This window comes from Aethalodelphis obliquidens, unplaced genomic scaffold (assembly GCF_003676395.1).
Source record: "Aethalodelphis obliquidens isolate GAN/ISIS:26980383/991018 unplaced genomic scaffold, ASM367639v1 scaffold37, whole genome shotgun sequence".
NCBI classification, from domain to species: domain Eukaryota; kingdom Metazoa; phylum Chordata; class Mammalia; order Artiodactyla; family Delphinidae; genus Aethalodelphis; species Aethalodelphis obliquidens.
Window position 1 is genome coordinate 17,636,132 of NW_020837981.1, and position 26,647 is coordinate 17,662,778.

The following is a 26,647-nucleotide window of genomic DNA, read 5'->3' on the forward strand; positions in this document are numbered from 1 at the left end:
GGGCCCAGTTGCTCCGCGGCATGTGAGATCTTCCCGGACCAGGGCTCGAACCCATGACCCTTGCATTGGCAGGTGGATTCTTAACTGCTGTGCCACCAGGGAAGTCCTGTGCTTTTCTTGATAGTAGAAACTGAAGAGGTTAAAGAATGAGCTTAAGCAATAGATAAGATGGTAGGTGATTCTAAAGGAGGAAAATTTAAACTGTTAAAACTCAAGAACAACAAGAGAGTAGATAAACAATGAAAGTAATCCGGAGGCTTACCCAGTAGAACACACACACACACACACACACACACATCTGATCAATATATTAAAAAGGAAGAGGGAAATATACCCTCCAGAAAGGCTATAATGTAAAAGCTGGAATATGCCAAGTGTTGGTGAGGATGTAAACCAGCTAGAACTCTCAGGCACTGTTGATACGAGTAAAATGTGTTCCAACCACTTTGGAAACTGTCAGTGTCTATTAACATGGTACAAAAGTATATTCTGTGATTCAGAAATTCCACTGATAGGTATAGTCCCTGAAAATATGTATGTAAATTCCCTGAAAATATGTGCATATATTCCTAGCACCAAAAAGTGCACAATATTTCATAGCATCACTATGTATAGTAGTCCCAAACTGGAAATTATCCAAATGCCCATTAACTATAGAATGGATAAATAAATTGTGGTATAATTATACACTGGAATACTATACAGTGATAAGAATGAGAAATCTAAACCTACATTCAGCAATATGAGTCAAATCACATAAGTTTAATGTTGAGTGAAACTTGATAGAAAAGAATATATACTAAAAATAGAACTACCATACAACCCAGCAATCCCACTACTGGACATATACCCTGAGAAAACCATAATTCAAAAAGAGTCATGTACCACAGTGTTCATTGCAGCTCTATTTACAACAACCAGGACATGGAAGCAACCTAAGTGTCCATCAACAGATGAATCAATAAAGAAGATGTGGCACATATATACAATGGAATATTACTTAGCCATAAAAAGAAACGAAATTGAGTTATTTGTAGTGAGGTGGATGGACCTAGAGTCTGTCATACTGAGTGAAGTAAGTCAGAAAGAGAAAAACAAATACCGTATGCTAACACATATATATGGAATCTAAGGGGAAAAAATGGTAATGAAGAACCTAGGGGCAAGACAGGAATAAAGACACAGACCTACTAGAGAATGGCCTTGAGAATATGGGGAGGGGGAAGGGTAAGCTGTGACAAAGTGAGAGAGTGGCATGGACATATATACACTACCAAACGTAAAATAGATAGCTAGTGGGAAGCAGCCGCATAGCACAGGGAGATCAGCTCGGTGCTTTGTGACCACCTAGAGGTGTGGGAGGGAGGGAGACGCAAGAGGGAAGAGATATGGGAACATATGTATATGTATAACTGATTCACTTTGTTATACAGCAGAAACTAACACACCATTGTAAAGCAATTATACTCCAATAAAGATGTTAAAAACAAAAAATATATACAGTATGATTCCATTTGAATGAACTGAAACAGGCAAAACTAATGTATTCTCTTAGACCTTTCCAGTCTCTTAGTGTGGTATATATCCATTGTAAAACAAATTACTTCAAAATCTAGTAGCTTAAAACAGCAAACATTTATTATCTTTCACATTTTCTGAGAGTTAGGAATCCAGGAGCGGCTTAGCTGTGTGATTCTGCCTCAGTCTCATGACATTGCAGTCAAGATGTCATCTGAAGCTGCAGTTATTTTGAAGGCTTGAGTGAAACTAGAGGATCCACCTCTAAGCTCATGGCTGCTGGTCCAAGGCCTCATATCCTTGCTGGCTGTTAGCTAGCAGCCTCAGTTCCTTGCCATGTGGACATCTCAATTACGCTGTTCACAGCATAACATCTAAAGTTCTTCAGGGCAAGCAGTACATGAGAGAGAATGACCAAGATGGAATTCTTGAAGTCTTTTTTAAATAGCCTAAGAAGCAACATCCCATCATTTATACTACGTTCTGTTTGGCACACAGGTCTGGCACAATGTGGGGAAGGGGTATCCTAAGACGTGAATACCTGGAGGCTGGGATCATTAGAGACCATGTTGAGTGCTGGCTCTTACACCTGGTAAAAATTTAAATTGATGAATTTTGAGAGGTTTGATAGTACAGGAAATTGCATTGATAGTTTAAATATGTGAGAATTCATGCTAAGAAATACAAAAACAGCTAACAAAAATTTTTTTTTCAGAGGCAACTTGTTAATAACTCCATTAAAATAGTGTGTTACATAATGAGCAGAGGTCATCATAGACCATTACTTGGTCCAGGTACAACTTTAAATACTTAAATAGTTACATTCATTTAACCAATTATTGTGGTGTTAACAAATTTGAAAATGTTATGAGGAAAATTGTGAAAGAGCTAAATTTTATATTAAGTAGTCATGACTAATTTCCAAAACATTTAAATAAATTAATATTATCTATTAATATTAATGTATTATTGAGAAACATCAAGATTAAGCTTTAGGGAAAACAGCTAAGTCCCTAGGGCACTGGAGATACCCAAAGCTGGACACTCAGGCTAATTAAATGATCCAGAATTTCATATATAGAAAAAACATCTCTGCCAAAGGGGGAAAAAAGTATCAGTATAGTATCATGAAGCCATGACAACAAAGTCTTTTCTCTCTGTTATTTCTTAGGGTTTTTTTTTTTGAGCTATTCCAGATGTTTGAAAGGTAGGGGTAGAGCAGAATAGTGAGGCCATGATGGCTCTTGTTAACTGTGTGATGTGTCATAAAGCACTCACTCCGATCCTTGATTCTCTCATTTGAAAAAAGGAAAAATTCTCACCAGTTATTGACTTTTATGATACGTAATCTGTGAGGGACCAAACACAGTACTGATACATACTCTTGGCTTCCTTAAAAAAAAAAGGTATGAATCTTGATAATCAATGTTTGTTCAATCAATCTAAAAAATGAAGAGTATGTGGCATTTATAGAAGTCATGCATATGCTTAATTGCACTTTCTGCTGTAAATTCTTCCCACTTACTTAGCATCATGTAAAGAAATGGTGACTTAGCATTATGTGAATTTTCAAAGCCAAATACCTCTATCAATGGTAATTTTCAAAGATAATAGTATGATTAGAAATATTTTAATCTGTATTTTATTAATGATAGAAACATAATTCAGTGACATCATTGGAGATGATTACCTATAATGAGTCTGGATTTTTTTCTGACCTACTTAATCCAATAATTATGTACCCTTACCTACTTTCAAAAGCACTTAATAAACCTAGCAAGAAATGAGAAGGGAAAAAATATTCCTGAGTTAGTACCAGAGCGAGACTCAAGGCCTGGGAGAAGTTGGCTCTATTGCCAGAAAATTAACATTAATTTAGAAATTAATTGACATTAACATTAATGTTAATTAACATTAACATTAATTTCAGTGCCCCAGGAGCACTGAAATTAAGAAGCCCAAAGTATTTTACTATCAAAAGAAGGCAGTGAGGCTTCCCTGGTGGCGCAGTGGCTGAGAGATCGCCTGCCGATGCAGGGGATAGGGGTTCGTGCCCCGGTCCGGGAAGATCCCACATGCTGCGGAGCAACTGGGCCCGTGAGCCATGGCCGCTGAGCCTGCGCATCCGGAGCCTGTGCTCCGCAACGGGAGAGGCCACAACGGTGAGAGGCCCGCGTACCGCAAAAAAAAAAAAAAAAAAAAAAGGAGGCAGTGCAGCTTTGGGGCTCGGAGAGCAAGCTCTGGAGTCTCAGTTACCAGCCTGCCACTTATTAGCTGTTTGACCTCAGTTTCCTCATCAGTGAAATCAGGATAATGATAGTTCCTGCCTCACAGGGCTGCTGTGGGGATTAAATGAGACAATGCATACAAAATGCTTAGCACAGTGCCCAGATGAGTAAGCACTCAATGGATATTATTATTCTGCATATTCTGAATAAGGTTGGTAGAGAAAGTACAGACTTCTAACAAGTTCAGGACTGGCTTAGAATTTGGCAGTATAAAATAGACAAGATACTTTGAAGTTGACGAGGTATTGACCCCAAGGCCCTTGTGTTTAATAAATCTACACTCCAAAGTTCAGAACAGTTGATCCTACCTGGGATGTCAGATGATTAGAGTGAATTTGTTTAAGGTGTCCCCCTCTCTGATCAATGATTGTATAACATGATGGATGGTATACTGTGTGTAAACCTTGTTTTCTTGAAATGTAGGTAGATTATGGATTTGAGGTAGCTTTGTCAATTTGTTTTTCCTTCTAAATTACCACTAACTGGCTACTTAATTATACTCACTTTGTATTTTCTTGAAAGCATTAAAGAATTTCACGCCCACTCTAATCCAAGCAACCATATGTCCATAGTATGAATAAAACACACCCACAGCTGATGTTTAAGCTAATGAAATGAGAAATGTATTACATGTCGGCTTTGAATAGTTCATTTATGCTGTTAGAGTGAAAAAAGTAGTAGTTTCCATCTGTACTTCAGAAATTAAACATTGGCTTCTCAAAGATTTTATTTTAATTGGAACTAATATTAGTTTATTAGTAAGAGGCCCCTAAAGGAGTTAAATTGAAATCATGTTGCAATAATGAAAAGGCTATGATGTATTTTCCTTAAAATACACCAAATCTTTCTCACATTATCTCACATGGCAGTGAAAACTAGACCTTTACATGATTTGATGCTTGTCTCTTTTTTTGGCCAAGATCTACATAGGAAGATGATAGGAGCAGTTTCAAATTGTAGAGGCAGTTAGTAACAGACTGAAGATGTAGATAGAAAGAGTTAAATTATTATTGTATGGAACACTTGTTTGGTGGATGAGAAAAACCTTTTTTTAGTGGGGAAGACTATGAAAAGAGTTTTGTCAGTGGTAGATGTGGCCTCTCCCGTTGCGGAGCACAGGCTCCGGAAGTGCAGGCTTAGTGGCCACGGCTCACGGGCCCAGCCTCTCCGCGGCATGTGGGATCTTCCCAGACCAGGGCACGAACCCGCGTGCCCCGCATCGGCAGGCGGACTCTCAACCACTGAGCCACCAGGGAAGCCCCACCAGAAGTTTTGAAACCACATCTCTTTGTATTTATCTATGTCTTTAGGGTTAATAGAGGATGTCAAAGTGATCAGGAGACTCTCTGCCATCTTCTTTGGAGTAGAAGTTTTGTTGGGGGGTTTGCTCTTCACCCCAATAACCTGAAGGAAATGCGAAATAACTGGACACTTTTCCGTAAGAGTTTCCTCCTTTCTCAACACTATAAAAAGTAAAGATTAACTCATTAAATATGTCGAATATTCTTATAAGCCCACATAAGTATATTTTTGGAGATTCCCTAGGATGAACAAAACCTAAATTACATTGAAATGCAAGCTTAACATGTTAAATTTGTACCTACATTTTTGTGGGGTTTTTATATTTATTCATTCATTAACTCATTCGATTACTTAATTCAATTACGTATCTACCATGTGCCAGGCTAGACACTTGGGATACAAACAGGAAAAAGTTTCAAGGAACCAGTGAACATTTTTGAACAGTGTAGTGATGTGACTCACTAATAAAACAACTTATTGAGAATCTGTTTTGTGACAGACACTGTTGTACTCACTGCTAAGAGTTGGCTTTGTCAATAAGATTATACTTACGATGCGTCTGAAGGATGAGAAGATCTTAGGCAGGAGGACTATGGTGAGGGCTCAAGCAGGAGATAATGATGGCTAGAGGCAGTGGGGCTGCACTGGCAATGGATTTAAAATGTACTTATATGGTAGAGGAGATTTCACTTAGAGGACATTTTGGATATAGAGGTTAAAAAAGAGTAGGAGGTAAAAGAAAACACCTGAGTTTTTTTCCTTGATGACTGGGCGTCAAGATAGAAAATGTTACAAGAAAATTAGGCTTTCCAGGTAGAAAAGAATGTGTTTAGGTTTAGATAGGATGGATTTGAGGTGTTATGAAAGATTTAGGTAGAATTTTGCAGTGGACCATTTTGGATTTATAGCTCTGGAATTCAGGGAAAAGGTTAGATTAGAGATACACTTTGGGAGTCGCACCTAAATTAGTGGGAATTGTGGTTCAGGAGTGTTTCTCCTACGCAAAGTGGTGTGAGTTAGCTTTCTCCTTGCCTTTGTTATTCTGTTCACTGAAAGTGAGACAATGATTTCATGAAATCTCACTACTGAATAATATTATCCAGTAGAAGTTTTGGTATGATAGAAACATTCCATCTTGCCACTCTCAAAACAGAATTCAATAGCCATAGGTGTATACTGAGCACTTGAAATGTGGTAAATGTGATTGAGGAACTCAATTTCAAATTAAATTAAATTTTAATGAATTTAATGTGTCATAGTCATATGTGGCCCTCTGTGGCCAGGTGCCCCTTTTTATTGGATGGTACACCTGGAGAATGGACAGAGGAGAAAAGCACAGTGGATAATCCTGGTGGGTATAGTAGCTAAGAATTAGGGTATAGGTGATACATTTTAGTAGGTGGAGGAAAGATGAGACTAGATAAAATATGGGTACCTATGTATATTGCCAACATTTCCCCATATCAAGAACATGGCAGGTAGGATTGCAAGACATGGTGTGCCATACATGCAGATAGAGATTTGGATGGAGGAAAAAATAATATTTATTCATATTTTTGTGTTAGATAAAGTACTATATCTTCCAGGTTTGGAATCATTGCTCTAAAAATCAATTGCTTTTATCCTGCATATTCACATGGGGAAGAAACTTATTCAATATGATATGGTATAGTAGTTAAAAGTCATATTAGCAGAATGACTCTGTGAAAGATTCTTGATTTCTCTGTGTCTTTGTCATTCAACTAAGTATGAACCCCAGGTTAATACTGGGGTTGTTTTAAGATTTAAATCACAGCAAACACTTAGAAAACTGCCTTGAATCTACTGAAGAGTTAATGAATGTTGTTATCATTAACCTTAAAAGTAAAGTCAGAAAAATGTTTTTAATTGAGACTATTTTGAAATCTTAATAAAAGAAAAGGGCATTCTATGAATTGGCCTTACTGACTGATATATCCCTAAACCCATTCAATGTTGTGTTATTTTACATAGAAACGTTTTGCATATAAGATCACCAGTTTCTTTGCATTAATGTTTTTGATGATGAGGAAATATTTTATCAATAGAAAGTTTACAGTAGTTTTATTATTTCTATGAGATAGAATTAGTGTCTTTAGTTAATTTTCTTCTATTTAGCAACTCAAATGTTTTTTTTCTTTAAATATTTTTATGTTTACAATTTCAACTATTATTCACACCAATTCTTTTTTGTCATTTCTTTGAGCTTACACTGGATCGGATGAAAAATAATTATATGGTTCCAGCCTTGGTAAAAACAAAAATGCTATAAAGGAGAAAGATAATCTTTTTAAAACATTTCCATAACGATGCCTTTCTTGTCTTTGGTTACCTTTGTATTTCAGAGATTCAAGATTATCCTGCCAAAATGTTTTGTCTCCCTACATTTAAAAAATAATTGAAATATTATTAATCAAGTATTTGTTTAAAAATATGATTCCCCATTTCCCGGAAACTCCAGAAATCTGAAAATACAAATAGGACAATTTTCTCTTTCTTATTCATTTTAACAGTAATTCCGGAATTTGTAACACAAGTGAATGTTGCCTTGGAAGCCTTAAGTAAAAACTCTTTGGATGTGTTTGATGATGATCAGTTTGTGGACATCTCAAAAAAGATCTATGATACAATTCATGATATTAGATGTTCAGTCATGATGATTCGGGTAAGTTTGCTTTACCTTCTATTGAATTATTGTAACACTTTTCACCATCTGGTATGCCTGGAATGATTGCAAGAAATGTTTTATTTCTATGCCGTAACGTCAACGCTGAAATCCATTAGAACTTTAGAAATTCATATGTATCCCCAAAATCAGATCTCCTGTCAAAAACAACGCTTTTACTTATGTATATGGTTGTAACTTATGCAAATGAGCACTTTTAACTGCCACATGTGCAGAAATGATAGAAATCATTGTGTGCAGGATTTGCTGAAGTGTCACATAGCATATCAAAAGCCAAAGAACAATACATAAAGTAATTTACTTTCTTTTCTTGAGCAGAAAGGAGAGGATCTTTCTCATCACTACTGAAATTTATAGAAAAATGTGTTTAAAACAAGGTATTTCTATGGCTGAACCCTCTCATACTAGATCATAGAATCAGAGTGTTCTGTAAGAAATCTCACTTGTAACTGCCAGAAACAAGAAATGTTTGAGAGTTGTCTATTTGGGAGAATACATACCATCTTCCTGAGTGTGAAATTGAGTCGTTTGTTGTGGGCACACCGCATATACACAGACCAAGATTATTTGTTTTTACTCAAAATGTTAATGTGGGATATTTTTTTAATGCTATTAAAAAGAAAAAAAAGGGCTTCCCTGGTGGTGCAGTGGTTGAGAGTCTGCCTGCCGATGCAGGGGACACGGGTTCGTGCCCCGGGCCGGGAAGATTCCACATGCCGGGGAGTGGCTGGGCCCATGAGCCATGGCCGCTGAGCCTGCGCGTCCGGAGCCTGAGCTCCGCAACGGGAGAGGCCACAACAGTGAGAGGCCCGCGTACCGCAAAAAAACAAAAACAAAAAAACAGTAGAAGTTCTTGGGAAAATGCACATGTAAATATATGGAGATAGATTATTTTAGGATTGGTTCACCTGGAGGCAGAGTCAAATATTTGTGTTAACATTAGTCTGTTTAGGAAAAAGTGAGACAGAGAACCAACAAGTGGCGATTATGAGTCACTGCAGACAACTTGGGCTTGAGCCTGGGCAACTCTAGGAGGGTACTGTAGACCACACCTCAGAATTATCTTACCTTAGGGAAACAAAATCCAGCTTATCCACCTATTCACCCTTGGTTAAAGGCCACCTCTCTTCAGAGGTGTTACCAGAGCCTCCTGCAGGACCAATCAAGCTCTTGTGGCCAAAATCCACCCTGAGGCAGAGTAAAGGAAAGAAGAATCAGTAAGACTGGTGAGTGCAATTTGTAAGTATGAGTAGAGTTCAATTTGAAGGCCTCTGGAATTAACTGTTAGTAAGACTGTGAGATGGAATTGGATGTACTGAGGAGATAAAGATGGAGCCTCAGTAGTATCTGACAGGTCTGAGTGTCATAGGTTACATGGAGCAGTTCATAAAAATGGAGCCAACTGAGGACCTTGTAGGGAAAAGGGCCAAGAGAAGTCGAGGAGCCTCGCAGGGCAGATGGACGCTTATGGAAGAAATTGTAAGAGAAAGTCTAGAGGTGTCAAGACATGGGATCTGGCACTTCAGAGCTCGGGAAAACCTGCCAGCAAGCCAGTTATACAGGGAGAAACCTCAGTATATATTTACAAACAGTCTAGAAGTATTTGTTCGTATGTGACTGGGAACAGTGGTAGTGTACTAGTACTATGTCTGAACTGCAAAGTACCTTTGCCAAATAGTTTCTTCTTCTAACAAAAGTTTTTATTCCTTACCTGTGTGGACTAGGTGACTAGTGGGCTAGTATTAATTTAGAGCTGGATAGGTGGAACCAGGAGGGAAACACTGAAAGTATGAAGAAGGCACATAAACTTCAGGAGGTAGCTTTACAAGAGTGAAAGCCCCACATTTCCAGTATCCCTTGGTGGAGGTTTGAGAAGATAAACCAGTGAAATAGCATAGGTGAACCAGGGCAGGGAATGCGTTTTGGTTTCTGTTTTGTTTTTTTCTGCAAAAGCTATCTAGGGACAAAAGTTTTATAACCTCTCCCACTTGAATATTCTAGTATTTAAAAATTTTATTATTATCAAAATAGCTTACTTACAGCAAATTAAATTGTCTTGCCATTATTTCTATATATCCCTCATTTGCAGCAGTCCTGTTTAGGGCAGGAGAACAATTTATTGTAATTCTTAACAGGCTTAGAGGGCAGTAATTTTTCCCTATAGCCATCTCTTTTTCAAGGTAAATGCTTCAGTTTCTTTTAACTGTTCCTCATAGAAATAATTGTGTTTTTTTGTTTTGTTTTGTTTTGTTTTTTGCGGTACACAGGCCTCTCACTGTTGTGGTCTCTCCCATTGCGGAGCACAGGCTCCGGACCCGCAGGCTCAGCGGCCATGGCTATGAGCCCAGCCGCTCCGCGGCATGTGGGATCTTCCCGGACCGGGGCACAAACCCGTGTCCCCTGCATCGGCAGGCGGACTCTCAACCACTGCGCCACTGGGGAAGCCCAATAATTTAGTATTTTGTGTTCTTTACTAGTCCTTATTTCACTTTTCAACAAACTTCTCAAATGAGACTATCAAAAAGCATACTCTAATTAGAGCCAGTCCGTTGTCAAATAAAGTGGAAGATGTATTCTTACATTACGGCTATTAATACAGCCAACTACTGTTAGCCTAATTTTTCCCCTCTTAAACACCATGATTATTGGATAGACAATAACATTTTTGTTTTTATTTTTTATACTGTTGTTGCTTGTATATCCCTTCTCCATTTTGATTTGATGTGTTTGCTCTTGGCCCCAAATCCTAATGCTATTAAACCTGCATTGTATTTCTAAATGATTCTTCATGTAATTTATCAGGTTGTTTTTAATTTTGGTTGGTGACCATACCTAAATTAGTATGAATTAGAAATATGAGATTATAATCTTAGTTCCTTCATCTAGATTACAAATAAAAATATTAAATTATATTGGCCCTTAATCCCTGCTAGATAGCTCCAGTTAAGGGCATTAGTGTTAAGATCCCTTAGAATCTGATGCTCCAGCCAGCTGAGAACATACTGGTAAGTGTTCGGTTTGAAAGAATGTTTTTTTTGATTGTTGAGGTAAAGATACTCTTTCTTCAAACACATTTTATGGCCAAAAAAAAACAGACAAAAGCAGAAATCCTGTGCTTGAAACGATGCAGGATAGTCTAGAGGCCCATTATCTCTGTCCCTACACCCCCAGTCTCCTAGACAGCTGCCAGGGGCACCTGTACAGCACTTCTGCAGGGATTCCTTGGATGACGACCCAGAAACCATTGTACTTAACTGCTAATTTGATTATAGTATGAAAAAATAGAAGGGTACCTCAGGTGTAATTAATGAAAATCTTTTTTTTTTCCCTTTGAGGACTGTCCCTTTATCATAGACGATAATAAAATTGATCTGATATAATCTTCTCTTTCAAAGGTCAGATGTAATGCTGACCAGTATCCTGAACTTAGAACTGCAAAACTTATTTAGAGTATCTAAAGAGTGTCAACATTAAGGCAATACATGTATAATTATGCAAGTTCAGGGAAGGCTAAGCTGTGCTCTTGAGAATGTGTGTGCGTGTTACAGAATCCAGTCTTGCACCTGAATTTTCATGAGTGTTCTTCAGTGCTCTTGAGATGATAAAATACTCACTTAAGATCGTAGCCTGATATTTTATAGTTTTACAAAAAAATATGATTATACTGGTCTTTAATATTTATTTTGATGAATAACTATGTTTGCCATTGTTTAGATTATTTTTTAAATTTCTGAGTCAAATACTGTGACATTTACTATTACTATCTCCACTGGATTCAGTGTATGGACAATTGAGTTTGTGGAATCTCATTCTTAACCTTGGAGAGTAGGAAGTATTAATATTTTTTATCTGTTTGGTGTTTAATATCTATGTGTAAATTTTACAGTGATTAAGAGCTGTATGGTCAGGCCACTTAAGATGGCTGTTCTCTTGCTCTCTGTACCTCCCCTCCCCGACCAGTGCCTGCTTCACCTGTATCTTATGCATATGACTGACCTTCCTACATACTTGCCCCAGGCCCCAGCTAGTGATTGTTATTATTAAAGGGGGCTGTGAAGAGCATTCCCCTCTGCTGGTTTCCCTGGTGACTAATGAGCCCATCTGAAATCAATTGCCCTATAACTGGCAAACTCCCCTTTCTCCGGGAGTGAGCACGGCGGCCATGTCCTGCCTGTCTTCTGAAGCACACGCTGGGGTGTCTCTCCAGGACCTTGCTTCAGACGCGTAAGCTCCCCCATCCCTTAAACCACTGACGTCTCTGTTGCTGACTCCCAGCTTTCTTCAGTCTTGAAGCTGGGCAAGCATAGGGCTTGTAGGCCTGTGCGGTGCAGCCCAGCAAGAACCCTAATAATATAATGGTTAAAACGAAAGCAAGTAACAAATCTCACTAAGCTTCAGTTTCCTCCTTTGTAAAATGAACTTGGTATTATACCTACTTTAAAGGATTATTATGCTGACAAAATGAACTAACAGAAATGAAGTACTTAGTAAATAGTCTAATAAGAAGATAGCTTCTGCTGCTGTTACCACTGTGAATAGAACTAGTACTACTGAAGCTGCCTATGATTTTGTATATCTTGAAGAATGTTAGCTATAGAAGCTGTAGAAATATGCTCATGGAGCAACGTGAAGCTGAAACCCAAAAAGTAACTTGAAAGGGTGAAGTTCAAAGCATTATTTTTTTTTCTCACCGTACCGTTTACATTGTATAAGAGGATAGCCATGTTTATCAGCATTGGGTGTCTGAATTATAGTTGATTTAATGCAAATTTTGCTTTTGAACCCGTATTACTTTAAGCTAGCGTTATAATTCTGCGTATTGTTTTTCTTAACCTCTTGAAACATACAAGGAGGCTCAGTGGCTCATCTTTTTGGTAAAAGGTGCTTAACCAGAAATAGAGGAAATTTGAAAAGGATGGCATAAGTGAATTGTGAGAGACTAGCATGGGTGGCCAGAAGTGAAATACTCTCAAAGAGAGGAAAAGATTCAGCAAAAATTCATCCTGTAACAGGTGTTCAGAATGTAGACTTTCATATATTTTCTTTGTGCATTTTCACATGTGAGTTATCAAAAGTTCTCTGAGAATACAGAGAACTTTCCAAAGACGAATGTGAAGATTTTCAGGACCATCATAAATTTAGATTTTCTGTGTTAGTTTTCTAACTTTGTGTTTCAGGGAAGAGGAACATATTGTGGATATCTCACTTGATGGAAATTAATTTTTGAAAAAACAAAGAAAAATAAAATAAATTAAAAAAACATTTACATGTCCCAGTTTACACGGACCATCTTTACCTGAATCATTTAAATGGATTCTAGAATTGGAACATAGTTTAATATACAACTTCAGCTTATATAGCCAGAAAAACCTTTTGTGTCCAGTTCTACTATGTGTATAGAAGTAGATAGATTTATAGCTTTTACTGGAATAATATATAATTTTTAAAATTTAAATTACTTGCACTGTCATGATTTCTTTGAACTTCTCTCATTGTCCACCGTAGTGTCTTTTCTTCATGACCTCAAAAGTTTTTTTTCTTTTTATGTCTTCTGGACTGAGCTGCTGTTTTTCTCTTTGAAGTCTCACTCACACTGCCAGAGAGAACGGCTATGGTGGTGTCAGTTAGAAGCTAACCAGTGTAGAATATTATCTTGTACAGTTAGAACTCTGTGTAATGCAACTTGGAAATGAAGAAATAGTGAAAAAAATACTGTGTAAAATCAAGACGTGCATTGACGTCCCTGTTTTACATTACCACTTACATTGTTATTTTACATGATATCATTAGTTTCTTCGCTGTGGAGGGAAATGAAAGCATACCATTAAATTACTACTTTTACCTAGTAAAGTAGCTTTAAAATTGTACTTAAAATGAAAGACAAAACACTGTTCCCTAAGATTAGGAACAAAGTGAGAATGTCCATTTTCCAAAGCAGTGCGATGTTATAGATGTTCTAGCTGGAACAGTAAATCAATAATCATAATAATATTAATAATAATAATATAATAAATAAAAAGTATATTGGTTACAAAGGAAAAAGTGAAACTGTCTAGATTGGTAAATTATATTCTCAACTACATTGAAAATCCTAAAAAATAAATTTATAACAACAAAAAAACCCATTCTAGTAGAACTGATAAATAAGTTCAGATCACAGAATACAGGATCACAGAATACAAGGTCAGTATACAAAAAACAATTTTATAATGGGAGCAAGGGAAAAATAAAAATAAGGGCAGAATTAATGAAATAAGAAAAGTACAACAGGGACTTCCCTGGTTCTCCAGTGGTTAAGACTCGGCGCTTCCACTGCAGGGGGTTTAGGTTCGATCCCTGGTCAGGGAACTAGGATCCTGCATGCCACAGGGTATAGCCAAAAAAAAAAAAAAAGAAAAGTACAGTAGAGAAATACAATGAAACTCAAAGTATATTTTTCTGTATAGTAGTAACTAACAAGTAGAAAATATATCTTTTAAAAGTACAGTATATTTCAGCATTAAAAATAAAATAAACTTAGTGATAAATTTAACAAAGACGTACATGATCTAAACTCCGAAAATTATAAAAATTTCAATTTTACAAATATTCAAAAATATTACTAACAAAAACTAAAATCACTTAAATATTTGGAGTTTATCATATTTCTGGACTGGGAGACTCAGTATTGCTAAATGGGTCAATTTTCCCCAAATTGATTTTTTTGTTTTTTTTTTCCTGTGGTGTTTGGTCTTTGTTGCTGCGTGCAGGCTTTCTCTAGTTGCAGTGAGCGGGGGCTACTCTTTGTTGCCGTGTGTAGGCTTCTCAGTGCGGTGGCTTCTTGTTGTGGAGCATGGGCTCTAGGCGCAAGGACTTCAGTAGTTGCAGCACATGGGCCCAGTAGTTGTGGTTTGCGAGCTCTAGAGTGCACGCTCAGTAGTTGTGGCACACGGGCTTTGTTGCTCCGAGGCATGTGGGATCTTCCCAGACCAGGGATCGAACCCGTGTCCCCTGCATTGGCAGGCGGATTCTTAACCACTGTGCTACCAGGGAAGTCCCCCAAAATTGATTTTAGATTTAATGATGTCCCAAACAAATTCTCAGCAGACTTTTATGAAGACTAATAGTCCAAGGTGGTTACATGGGTGTATACATTTGTCAAAACTCATCAAATTGTACACATAAAATTACTTGTAAATTATATTGATAAAGATAATTTAAGAAAATAATGTTTTGCCCAGTAGCCAATACCTTAGAAAACAGGCAGTTTTTTTTTTGTTTTTTTTTTTTTTTTGCGTTACGCGGGCCTCTCACTGTTGTGGCCTGTCCCGTTGCGGAGCGCAGGCTCAGCAGCCATGACTCACAGGCCCAGCTGCTCCACGGCATGTGGGATCCTCCCCGACCGGGGCACGAACCCGTGTCCCCTGCATTGGCAGGCGGACTCTCAACCACTGCGCCACCAGGGAAGCCCCCACAGGCAGTTTTAATTAAAGTCCTACCAAACAGTATTAATTAGGACTAATTAGAAAGGCCTGCTTGGACTTCTGAAAATGCTAACACTTTGAATACTATAAAATTAACACGTTTCTACTTTATAACTGTCTGCCTACCAGATATTTCTAATGCATGTCTCCTCTTTTGTTGATTTTTATTCCCTATATTTGTGACTCATTACTTATTATCTTAGATCAGGGGTTGGCAAACTTACGGCCTTAGGGCCAAATTTAGCCCACCATCTGTCTTGTATGGTCTTCAGGTGAAGAATGATTTTAATATTTTTAGATGGTTGAAAAATTTGTAAGAAGAATTTCTGAAATGTGAAAATTATATGAAATTCTAATTTTAGGAATACAGACACACCCATATATTATACCTTGCTCTTTGTGCTACAGCAGAAACTATGTAGCTCACAAAGCCTAAAACATTTACTATTTGGCTCATTACAGAGTAAGTTTTCTCACCCTCGTTTTAGATAGTCTGTTTTGACTGTTTACCAAAATCTTGAATGACTTGCCCAAGGATCCAATCACTCCTTTATTAGTTTTCCCTTATAAATCCAATTGTCCAAAACATTTGAATATTAGAATTGTTTTTCCTTCCAAGTTCCTTGAATCATGTGACCACCTAGAACAACTTCTGCTAATTCTTTCTATTCCCATGGGAAGGGATGAATAGGAGGTGTCCCAGCCTCCTTTCTCCATCCTCCTTTTTACCCTGAGGGCTTCCACGCCTTAGGTGCTCAAATTTTTTTACCTTTTCTTTTGTAGTTTGAGCTATCTGTGCTTCTTCCTTTGCAAATTTTATATTCCTGCCCTACTATTTTGCAGAGAGAGTCCTTTAATTACTAGGACTCACCCTTCTCCAAAAGCTGAATGGAATTTTTTTGCGTTCTTGGTATTTTCATTCAGCAGATAAAATTAAATTTTAGCTTAGCCTTTGATTATCATACATTTTGAAATTCACTTTTTGAGACTTACATGATGTTGAAATTCATCAACTTTATTCAACCATTACTTCTTATTTTTTTATGTTATGGTAGTAACAAATTTGTCCAAAGATTATTGGATTGCAAATGAATTTTCATAAAATAAGTACTTGCTGAGTGAATTTAAACATGCAGTGAATTAGGGTAAGTGTATGTCTTGGTTTCCTTAGGACAGATTTGGATTATCCCCCTTTTCACTCTCAAAAGTATCAAATTTGGACGATATATTGTTATGTTCATTCTGGTTTCTGGGTCCTGATTATGCTGCTTGAGGCCCCATGTTGCATCATTTTTACCCACCAGACTACGTTCCACAGTGCCTGGGCACTAATGATCACAGTTCTTTATCAAGCCAGGTTTTCCGACACTTTCTTTCCATAGGCCTAACTGCTAGCAAATGTTCCCTTCCACTCTTCATGCTCTGCAGACCCTTTGTTGACTGTGGAGAATCTATTCAGGCACCATTCACATTTATTTAACGTTCAAGAATTTACACCTTTTCATTTTTCAGTGGAAAGCAGATTTCCTGAATTCATCTTAGTCACTCTACATTCTCACAGGAGTCTTGCCAGGGAATACCAATTAAAGCACTTTGTCCTTTTTGGAAATGATATGATTCCTTTATAGTGTCAGAGCCAGTTTGTAGAGAAGCCAATTTCCAGGGGGCTTTCTAAAGAAATTTAATAAAAGACGTGCAGCAGAGTAACTTTAGCTTTATATGCAGATTTAAATCAGACATTACTGGGAAGAATTCTGTAGTGAGGCTCTTGCTGTTTCCTCTGAAAACAAAGAGTTTAAGGCAAGGAAAAGCACAATCGCCTGCTAGCACTGGTCAGCAAGAGGTGAGACTGTATGCTCTCAGTGCACTTAATGACCTTCCTCATGTGTGCACCATTTGAAGAGACTTTTGACTAAGGGAACAGAGGTGACTAGAGTAGGAAAAAGTGTTCACTGAGAAACCTGTTGGTTAAGCTACAAAGCAGCACCAGTCAGTGATCTCTGTTGCTCATGCTGGGAGAGAGATGTTCAGCTTGAAGTCATTCTCGGAAGTGCTCTTTCACCAAAGGGTCAGAGCCGTGGACTGGCAGGAGAGTCCATGGTCCAAAAGGGCTTTGATGCAGACTAGCCTTGCACTCAGGGAACTCTACACAAGTGCTATGCAGAGCCTCTGATTCAGAGTAGCTGAGTTTAAGGAGCCAAGCATCTCTCTTTGAAAGTACCTTCAGGGGAAATAGCTAGCACTGTGAATAGAAAAATAATATGGGGAGGATGGGGGGATGTTTAGTTGTGGAATCTTAAGGGATTTTTTTTTATCGTTTGTTTCTGGTAAGTTAATTATTAAATAATTTATTTCAATTTTTATAACTAAACTTGCATTAGTAATTAAATTAGTAAATATATTAAGTGTTAAATCTAATAATACGTTTTCATTATTTTCTATTTTGTTTTCATCCTAAAAACCCTTATGGGGGGCTGATCGCTTAACTCAAGTGAAATGTTTGGCTGCCCACATTTCAAAAGTAACTTTTGGAATGTTGAATAAGCCTTCTAGAGAAAAAAAGTCTGAAAGATACAATTTATGAAGTGATGACTTTTAAGATACAGACTTTGGCATAACTCATAGTAGGAGGGATATGGAGACTTTTGTGTTTCCAGTATCCGTAAAGTAAAGGGAGAAATATTCTGGAGCCTGATAGCAAAGGTCAGGAAGTGAAGTGAGGCTCTTGAGGTCACACACTGATGGGGAAGTAACAGGATAAGATCCAGAGTCTTTGAGCACCTGCTTCAGGACATTTTCCTTTACCTCGGTAGAAGGAAACAGCCCAGTGTTGTTATGCACTCAACAGGAGCCCTTCTACCTCACTGACTCCCCTTTGTTGATGGGCCACTTAGTTATAAACACAGAAATCCCAAGAACCACTTTTGGGGCAATTTGTTGAAGAATACTTACCCTACAACTCTCTTCCCTGCACCTTCAAATTCAGATACCTAGACCTCCTGACTGTTTCTCCAGTTTGGCAGACATGCCTACACTTCTGGTGTCTTTCCACTTACTGCCCTCTCTAACCATGTGCTTCCTTTCTTTCTTTTTTCTTTTAATTTTTATTGGAGTATAGTTGATTTACAATGTTATGTTAGTTTCAGGTGTACTGCAAAGTGAATCAGTTGTACATATACATATATCCACTCTTTTTTAGATTCTTTTTCCATATAGGCCATTACAGAGCATTGAGTAGAGTTCCCTGTGCTATACAGTAGGTCCTTATTAGCTATCTCTTTTATATATAGTAGTGTGTATGTGTCAATCCCAATCTCCCAGTTTATCCCTCCCCACCCCCAACCCCCAGTAACTATAAGTTTGTTTTCTACATCTGTAACTCTATTTCTGTTTTGTAAATAAGTTCATTTGTACCCTGTTTTTAGATTCCACACATAAACAATATCATATGATACTTGTCTTTCTCTGCCTGACTTACTTCACTCAGTATGACAATCTCTAGGTCTATTCATGTTGCTGCAAATGGCATTATTTCATTCTTTTTTATGGCTGAGTAATATTCCATTGTATATATGTACCACAACTTCTTTATCCATTCCTCTGTCGATGGGCATTTAAGTTGCTTCCATGTCCTGGCTATTGTAAGTAGTGCTGCAATGAACATTGGGGTGCATGTATCTTTTCAAATTATGGTTTTCTCCGGATGTATGCCCAGGAGTGGGATTGCTGTATCGTATGGTAGCTATATTTTTAATTTTTTAAGGAGCCTCTGTACTGTTCTCCACAGTGGCTGTACCAATTTACATTTCCACCAACAGTGAGGTGGAGGGCTCCCTTTTCTCTAAACCCTCTCCAGCATTTATTGTTTGTAGATTTTTGATGATGGCCATTTTGACCGGTGTGAGGTGGTACCTTACTGTAGTTTTGATTTGCATTTCTCTAATAATTAGTGACGTTGAGCATCTTTTCATGTTCTTTTAAGTAAAACTGTCACTGTTTGCAGGTGACATGATACTATACATAGAAAATCCTGAAGATGCTACCAGAAAACTGCTAGAGCTCATCAATAAATTTGGTAAAGTTGCAGGATACAAAATTAATACACATAAATCTCTTGCATTCCTATACAGTAGCAACGAAATATCAGAAAGAGAAATCAAGGAAACAATCCCATTTACCATCGCATCAAAAAGAATAAAATGCCTAGGAATAAATCGTCCTAAGGAGGCAAAAGACCTGTACTCTAACCATGTGCTTTCTACAAGAATTGCACAGCAGACTTCTTCAGGTCTGAGTTATCATTACCTTACATAACATCCTGCATAAGCCCTTTAAGAATCATGAATAAAAATAGCATCTTCCACTTCAGACAGCCTTTATCTTCTTCCTGAAGTGTATGTTTACCATGACAAATGGCATTATATACTTATGTGCTTATTTATCTATTGCCTGTCTCCCCATACAAGAATATAGGCTATATGTAAGAAGGAATTTTTAGACCTTTAAACTAAAATAAGATGTTAGGCTTTTTCACAGTTAAAGTGATTGATTTGGTTGCCAAATTTGACATTTGTTTGAAATATAATCATTCGACCTCACAGAATTAAGGGCAAGAAAAATGTTACTTTGTTATATTTTATATTACAAATAGTGATGGATAATAGGAAACTATCTCCATAAATATTTTCACGAAGAATTGAAATTTGCTTGATCTTTGGTTTAAGGTAATTTTGACAGTGCCAATGATCTTTACTAAATATTGTACTCTGTGACCACTAATGCTATCACAAATGTACGTACACATCTGTGTCAATGCTATTTGTCTCACTACGAGCTTCTGTAAAGTAGGATATATGTAGTTGGTTTAAAATGTCCTTTATTTTACCTAATGCTCATGACAAGTTTCCTCTTTAAAGATGATGGCAGTTGTAGAACACCCCTGATGTGACTTCTTGATTGTGTGCATTAGCTGTTGGGTTGTGAGAGAAGGAAAGATCCTTGAGGATGGAGTTTGTGGAACTTGCTGAAGTGTATTTTATACACATTATCTTGTATTATCAGTCCCTTGGTGTTATAGGCTCTGAAAAAAATCACAAAATTATCCACAAATTTACTGATTAAAATGTGTTTTATACTGTCTTATATTGCAGTGTTTGGAACACAAATCAGAAATTTAATTAAAGTCATAAAATATAGAAAGATACCATAACAAAAATTATTTCTAATCCTTAAAAATGGCTGTAAAATACATTTTAACCAGTGCATAGTGGTCTGTATACTACAAAATATAAAAAAATAAAACCAGGTTTTTTTTTCTTTTGTTGTTCTTTGTTTGTTTTTTTATACTGCAGGTTCTTATTAGTCATCAGTTTTATACACATCAGCGTATACATGTCAATCCCAATCACCCAATTCAGCACAACACCATCCCCACCCCACAGCAGCTTTCCCCCCTTGATGTCCGTATGTTTGTTCTCTACATCTGTGTCTCAACTTCTGCCCTGCAAACTGGTTCGTCTGTACCATTTTTCTGGGTTCTACATACATGTGTTAATATACGATATTTGTTTTTCTCTTTCTGACTTACTTCACTGTTTATGACAGAATCTAGATCCATCCACGTCTCAACAAATGACTCAATTTTGTTCCTTTTTATGGCTGAGTAATATTCCATTGTATATATGTACCACAACTTCTTTATCCATTCATCTGTCGATGGGCATTTAGGTTGCTTCCATGACCTGGCTATTGTAAATAGTGCTGCAATGAACATTGGGGTGCATGTGTCTTTTTGAATTATGGTTTTCTCTGAGTATATTCCCAGTAGTGGGATTGCTGGGTCGTATGGTAATTCTATTTTTAGTTTTTTAAGGAACCTCCATACTGTTCTCCATAGTGGCTGTATCAATTTACATTCCCACCAACAGTGCAAGAGGTTTCCCTTTCTCTACACCCTCTCCAGCATTTGTTGTTTGTAGATTTTCTGATGATGACCATTCTAACTGGTGTGAGGTGATACCTCATTGTAGTTTTGATTTGCATTTCTCTAATAATTAGTGATGTTGAGCAGCTTTTCATGTGCTTCTTGGCCATCTGTATGTCTTCCTTGGAGAAATGTCTATTTAGGTCTTCTGCCCAGTTTTTGATTGGGTTGTCTGTTTTTTTAATATTGAGCTGCATGAGCTGTTTATATATTTGGGAGATTAATCCTTTGTCCGTTGATTCTTTCACAAATATTTTCCCGCGTTCTGAGGGTTGTCTTTTGGTCTTGTTTATGGTTTCCTTTGCTGTGCAAAAGCTTTCAAGTTTCATTAGGTCCCATTTGTTTATTTTTATTTCCATTACTCTAGGAGGTGGATCAAAAAAGATCTTGCTGTTATTTATGTCAAAGAGTGTTCTTCCTATGTTTTCCTCTAAGAGTTTTATAGTTTCCTGTCTTATATTTAGATCTTGAATCCATTTTGAGTTTATTTTTGTGGTTGGTGTTAGGGAGTGTTCTAACTTCATTCTCTTACATGTAGCTGTCCAGTTTTCCCAGCATCACTTATTGAAGATACTGTCTTTTCTCCATTGTATATCCTGGCCTCCTTTGTCATAGATTACTTTACCATAGGTGTGTGGGTTTATCTCTGAGCTTTCTATCTTGTTTCATTGATCTATATTTCTGTTTTTGTGCCAGTACCATATTGTCTTGATTACTGTAGCTTTGTAGTATAGTCTGAAGGCAGGCAGTCTGATTCCTCCAGCTCCGTTTTTTTCACTCAAGACTGCTTTGGCTATTTGGGGTCTTTTGTGTCTCCATACAAATTTTAAGATTTTTTGTTCTAGTTCTGTAAAAAATGCCATTGGTAATTTGATAGGGATTGCATTGAATCTGTAGATTGCTTTGGGTAGTATAGTCATTTTCACACTATTGATTCTTCCAATCCAAGAATATGGTATATCTCTCCAGCTGTTGGTATCATCTTTAATTTCTTTCATCAGTGTCTTACAGTTTTCTGCATACAGGCCTTTTGTCTCCCCAGGTAGGTTTATTCCTAGGTATTTTATTTTTCTTGCAATGGTAAATGGGAGTATTTCCATAATTTCTATTTCAGATTTTTCATCATTAGTGTACAGGAATGCAAGAGATTTCTGTGCATTAATTTTGTATCCTGCAACTTTACCAAATTCATTGATTAGCTCTAGTAGTTTTCTGGTGGCATTTTCAGGATTCTCTATGTATAGTATTATGTCATCTGCAAACAGTGACACTTTTCCTTCTTCTTTTCCAATTTGTATTCCTTTTATTTCTTTTTCTTTTCTAATTGCCGTGGCTAGGACTTTCAAAACTATGTTGAATAATAGTGGTGAGAGTGAACATCCTTGTCTCATTCCTGACCTTAGATGAAATGCTTTCAGTTTTTCACCATTGAGAATGATGTTTGCTGTGGGGTTTATTATGTTGAGGAAGGATCCCTCTATGCCCACTTTCTGGAGAGTTTTTTTTTTTTATCATAAATGGGTGTTGAATTTTGTCAAAAGCTTTTTCTGCATCTACTGAGATGATCGTATGGTTTTTATTCTTCACTTTGTTAACATGGTGTATCACATTGATTAACTTGCATATATTGAAGAATCCTTGCGTCCCTGGGATAAATCCCACTTGATCATGGTGTAGGATCCTTTTAATGTGTTGTTGGACTCTGTTTGCTAGTATATTGTTGAAGATTTTTGCATCTATATTCATCCATGATATTGGTCTGTAACTTTCTTTTTTTGTAGTATCTTTGTCTGGTTTTGATATCAAGGTGATGGTGGCCTCATAGAATGAGTTTCGATGTGTTCCTTTCTCTGCAATATTTTGGAAGAGTTTGAGAAGGATGGGTGTTAGCTCTTCTCTAAATGTTTGATAGAATTCACCTGTGAAGCCATCTGGTCCTGGTCTTTTGTTTGTTGGAAGATTTTTAATCACAGTTTCAGTTTCATTCCTTGTGACTGGTCTGTTCATATTTTCTATTTCTTCCTTATTCAGTCTTAGAAGGTTATACCTTTCTAAGAATTTGTCTGTTTCTTCCAGGTTGTCCATTTTATTGGCATAGAGTTGCTTGTAGTAGTCTCTTAGGATGCTTTTTTATTTCTGTGGTATCTGTTGTAACTTCTTTTTTTTTTTTTTTTTTGCGGTACGCGGGCCTCTCACTGCTGTGGCCTCTCCCGTTGTGGAGCACAGGCTCCAGACGCGCAGGCCCAGCGGCCATGGCTCACGGGCCCAGCCTCTCCGCGGCATGTGGGATCCTCCCGGACCGGGGCACGAACCCGCGTCCCCTGCATCGGCAGGCGGACTCTCAACCACTGCGCCACCAGGGAAGCCCGTAACTTCTTTTTAATTTCTAATTTTATTGATGTGAGTCCTCTCCCTCTCTTTCTTGATGAGTCTGGCTAATGGTTTATCAATTTTGTTTATCTTCTCAAAGAACCAGCTTTTAGTTTTATGGATCTTTGCTATTGTTTTGTTTGTTTCTATTTCATTTATTTCTGTTCTGATCTTTATGATTTCTTTCCTTTTGCCAACTTTGGGTTTTGTTTGTTCTTCTTTCTCTAGTTCCTTTAGGTGTAAGTTTAGATTGTTTATTTGAGATTTTTCTTGTTTCTTGAGGTAGGCTTGTATAGCTATAAACTTCCCTATTAGAACTGCTTTTGCTACATCCCATAGGTTTTGGATCATCCTGTTTTCATTGTCATTTGTCCCTAGGTATTTTTTGATTTCCTCTTTGATTTCCTCAGTGATCTCTTGGTTATTTAGTAACATATTATTTAGCCTCCATGTGTTTGTGTTTTTCACTTTTTTTTCCCTGTAATTCATTTCTAATCTCATAGCATTGTGGCTAGAAAATATGCTTGATATGATTTCAGTTTTCTTAAATTTACTGGGGCTTGATTTGTGACCCAAGATGTGATCTATCCTGGAGAATGTTCCATGCACACATGAGAAGAAAGTTTAATGTGCTGTTTTTGGATGGAATTTCCTATAAATATCAATTAAATCTTTGTGGTCTATTGTATCATTTAAAGCTTCTGTTTCCTTCTTTATTTTCATTTTGGATGATATGTCCATTGGTATAAGGGAGGTGTTATTATAGTCCCCCACTATTTTTTTTTTTTTTTGGTGGTATGTGGGCCTCTCGCTGTTGTGGCCTCTCCCGTTGCAGAGCACAGACTCCGGGCGCTCAGGCTCAGTGGCCATGGCTCACGGGCTTCCGCTCCGCAGCATGTGCAATCTTCCCAGACCACTGCACAAACCCATGTCCCCTGCATCAGCAGACAGACTCTCAACCACTGTGCCACCAGGGAAGCCCTCCCGCACTATTCTTGTGTTACTGTTGATTTCCTCTTTTATAGCTGTTAGCATTTGCCTTATGTATTGAGGTGCTTCTGTGTTGGGTGCATATATATGTTTAATTGTTATATCTTTTTCTTAGATTGATCCCTTGATCATTATGTAGTGTCCTTCCTTGTCTCTTGTAATATTCTGTTTTTTTAAGTCTATTTTATCTGATATGAGTATAGCTACTCCAGCTTTCTTCTGATTTCTGTTTGCATGGAATATCTTTCTCCATGCCCTCACTTTCAGTCTGTATGTGTCCCTAGGTCTGAAGTGGGTCCCTTGTAGACAGCATATAGATGGGTCTTGTTTTTGTATCCATTCAGCAAGCCTGTGTCTTTTGGTTGGAGCATTTAATCCATTCACGATTAAGGTAATTATAGATATGTATGTTCCTATGACCATTTTCTTAATTGTTTTGTGTTTGTTTTTGTAGATCCTTTTCTTCTCTTGTGTTTCCCATTTAGAGAAGTTCCTTTAGAATTTGTTGTATATCTGGTTTGGTGGTGCTGAATTCTCTTACTTTTTGCTTGTCTGTAAAGCTTTTGATTTCTCCATTGAATGTGAATGAGATCCTTGCCAGGTACAGTAATCTTGGTTGTAGGTTCTTCCCTTTCATCACTTTAAGTATATCATGCCACTACCTTCTGGCTTGTAGAGTTTCTGTTGAGAAATCAGCTGTTAACTTTATGGGAGTTCCCTTGTATGTTATTTTTCTTTTTCCCTTGCTGCTTTCAATAATTTTTCTTTGTCTTTAATTTTTGCCAATTTGATTACTATGTGTCTTGGTGTGTTTCTCCTTGGGTTTATCCTGTATGGAACTGTCTGCTCTTCCTGGACTTGGGTGGCTATTTCCTTTCCCATGTTAGGGAAGTTTTCGACTATAATCTCTTCAAATATTTTCTCGGGTCCTTTCTCTCTCTCTTCTCCTTTTGGGACCCCTATAATGCAAATGTTGTTGCATTTAATGTTGTCTCAGAGGTCTCTTAGGCTGTCTTCATTTCTTTTCATTCTTTTTTCTTTATTCTGTTCTGCAGCAGTGAATTCCACCATTCTGTCTTCCAGGTCACTTATCCGTTCTTCTGCCTCAGATATTCTGCTGTTGAATCCTTCTAGTGTAGTTTTCATTTCAGTTATTGTATTGTTCATCTCTGTTTGTTTGTTCTTTAATCTTCTAGGTCTTTGTTAAACATTTCTTGCATCTCCTCGAGATCTTCACTGCCATTGTTTATCAGAGTTCCTGGATCATCTTCACTATCATTATTCTGAATTCTTTTTCTGGAAGGTTGCCCATCTTCACTTCATTTAGTTGTTTTTCTGGGGTTTTATCTTCTTCCCTTATCTGGTACATAGCCCTCTGCCTTTTCATCGTTTCTGTCTTTCTGTGAATGTGGTTTTTGTTCCACAGGCTGCAGGATTGTAGTTCTTCTTGCTTCTGCTATCTGCCCTCTGGTGGATGAGGCTATCTAAGAGGATTAATGGGAGGGACCGGTGGTGGGTAGAGCTGACTGTTGCTCTGGTGGGCAGAGCTCAGTAAAACTTTAATCCACTTGACTGTTGTTGGGTGGGGCTGGGTTCCCTCCCTGTTCGTTGTTTGGCATAAGGCAACCCAACACTGGAGCCTACCTGGGCTCTTTGGTGGGACTAATGACAGACTCTGGGAGGGCTCATGCCAAGGAGTACTTCACAGAACTTCTGCTGCCAGTGTCCTTGTCCCCTCAGTGAGCCATAGCCACCTCCACCTCTGCAGGAGACCCTGCAACCCTAGCAGGTAGGTCTGGTTCAGTCTCCTGTGGGGTCACTGCTCCTTCCCCGGGGTCCCAATGCACATACTACTTTGTGTGTGCCCTCCAAGAGTGGAGTCTCTGTTTCCCCCAGTCCTGTCGAAGTCCTGCAATCAATTCCCACTAGGCTTCAAAGTCTGATTCTCTAGGAATTCCTCCTCCCGTTGCCAGACCCCCAGGTTGGGAAGCCTGGCGTGGGGCTCAGAACCTTCACCCCAGTGGGTGGA

The 26,647-nt window shown here is 37.8% G+C and overlaps 1 protein-coding gene across 2 annotated transcripts in view; it reads left to right on the forward strand.

Moving 5' to 3' along the window:
- CTNNA3 (catenin alpha 3) overlaps positions 1-26,647 on the forward strand; it is a 1,595,169-nt gene that overhangs the window by 1,276,994 nt on the left and 291,528 nt on the right. For both annotated transcript variants that reach the window (XM_027130128.1, XM_027130127.1), the window contains exon 13: positions 7,640-7,791. In XM_027130128.1, coding sequence (XP_026985929.1) covers positions 7,640-7,791 — 152 coding nt within the window. The remainder of the gene's footprint in view (positions 1-7,639; positions 7,792-26,647) is intronic.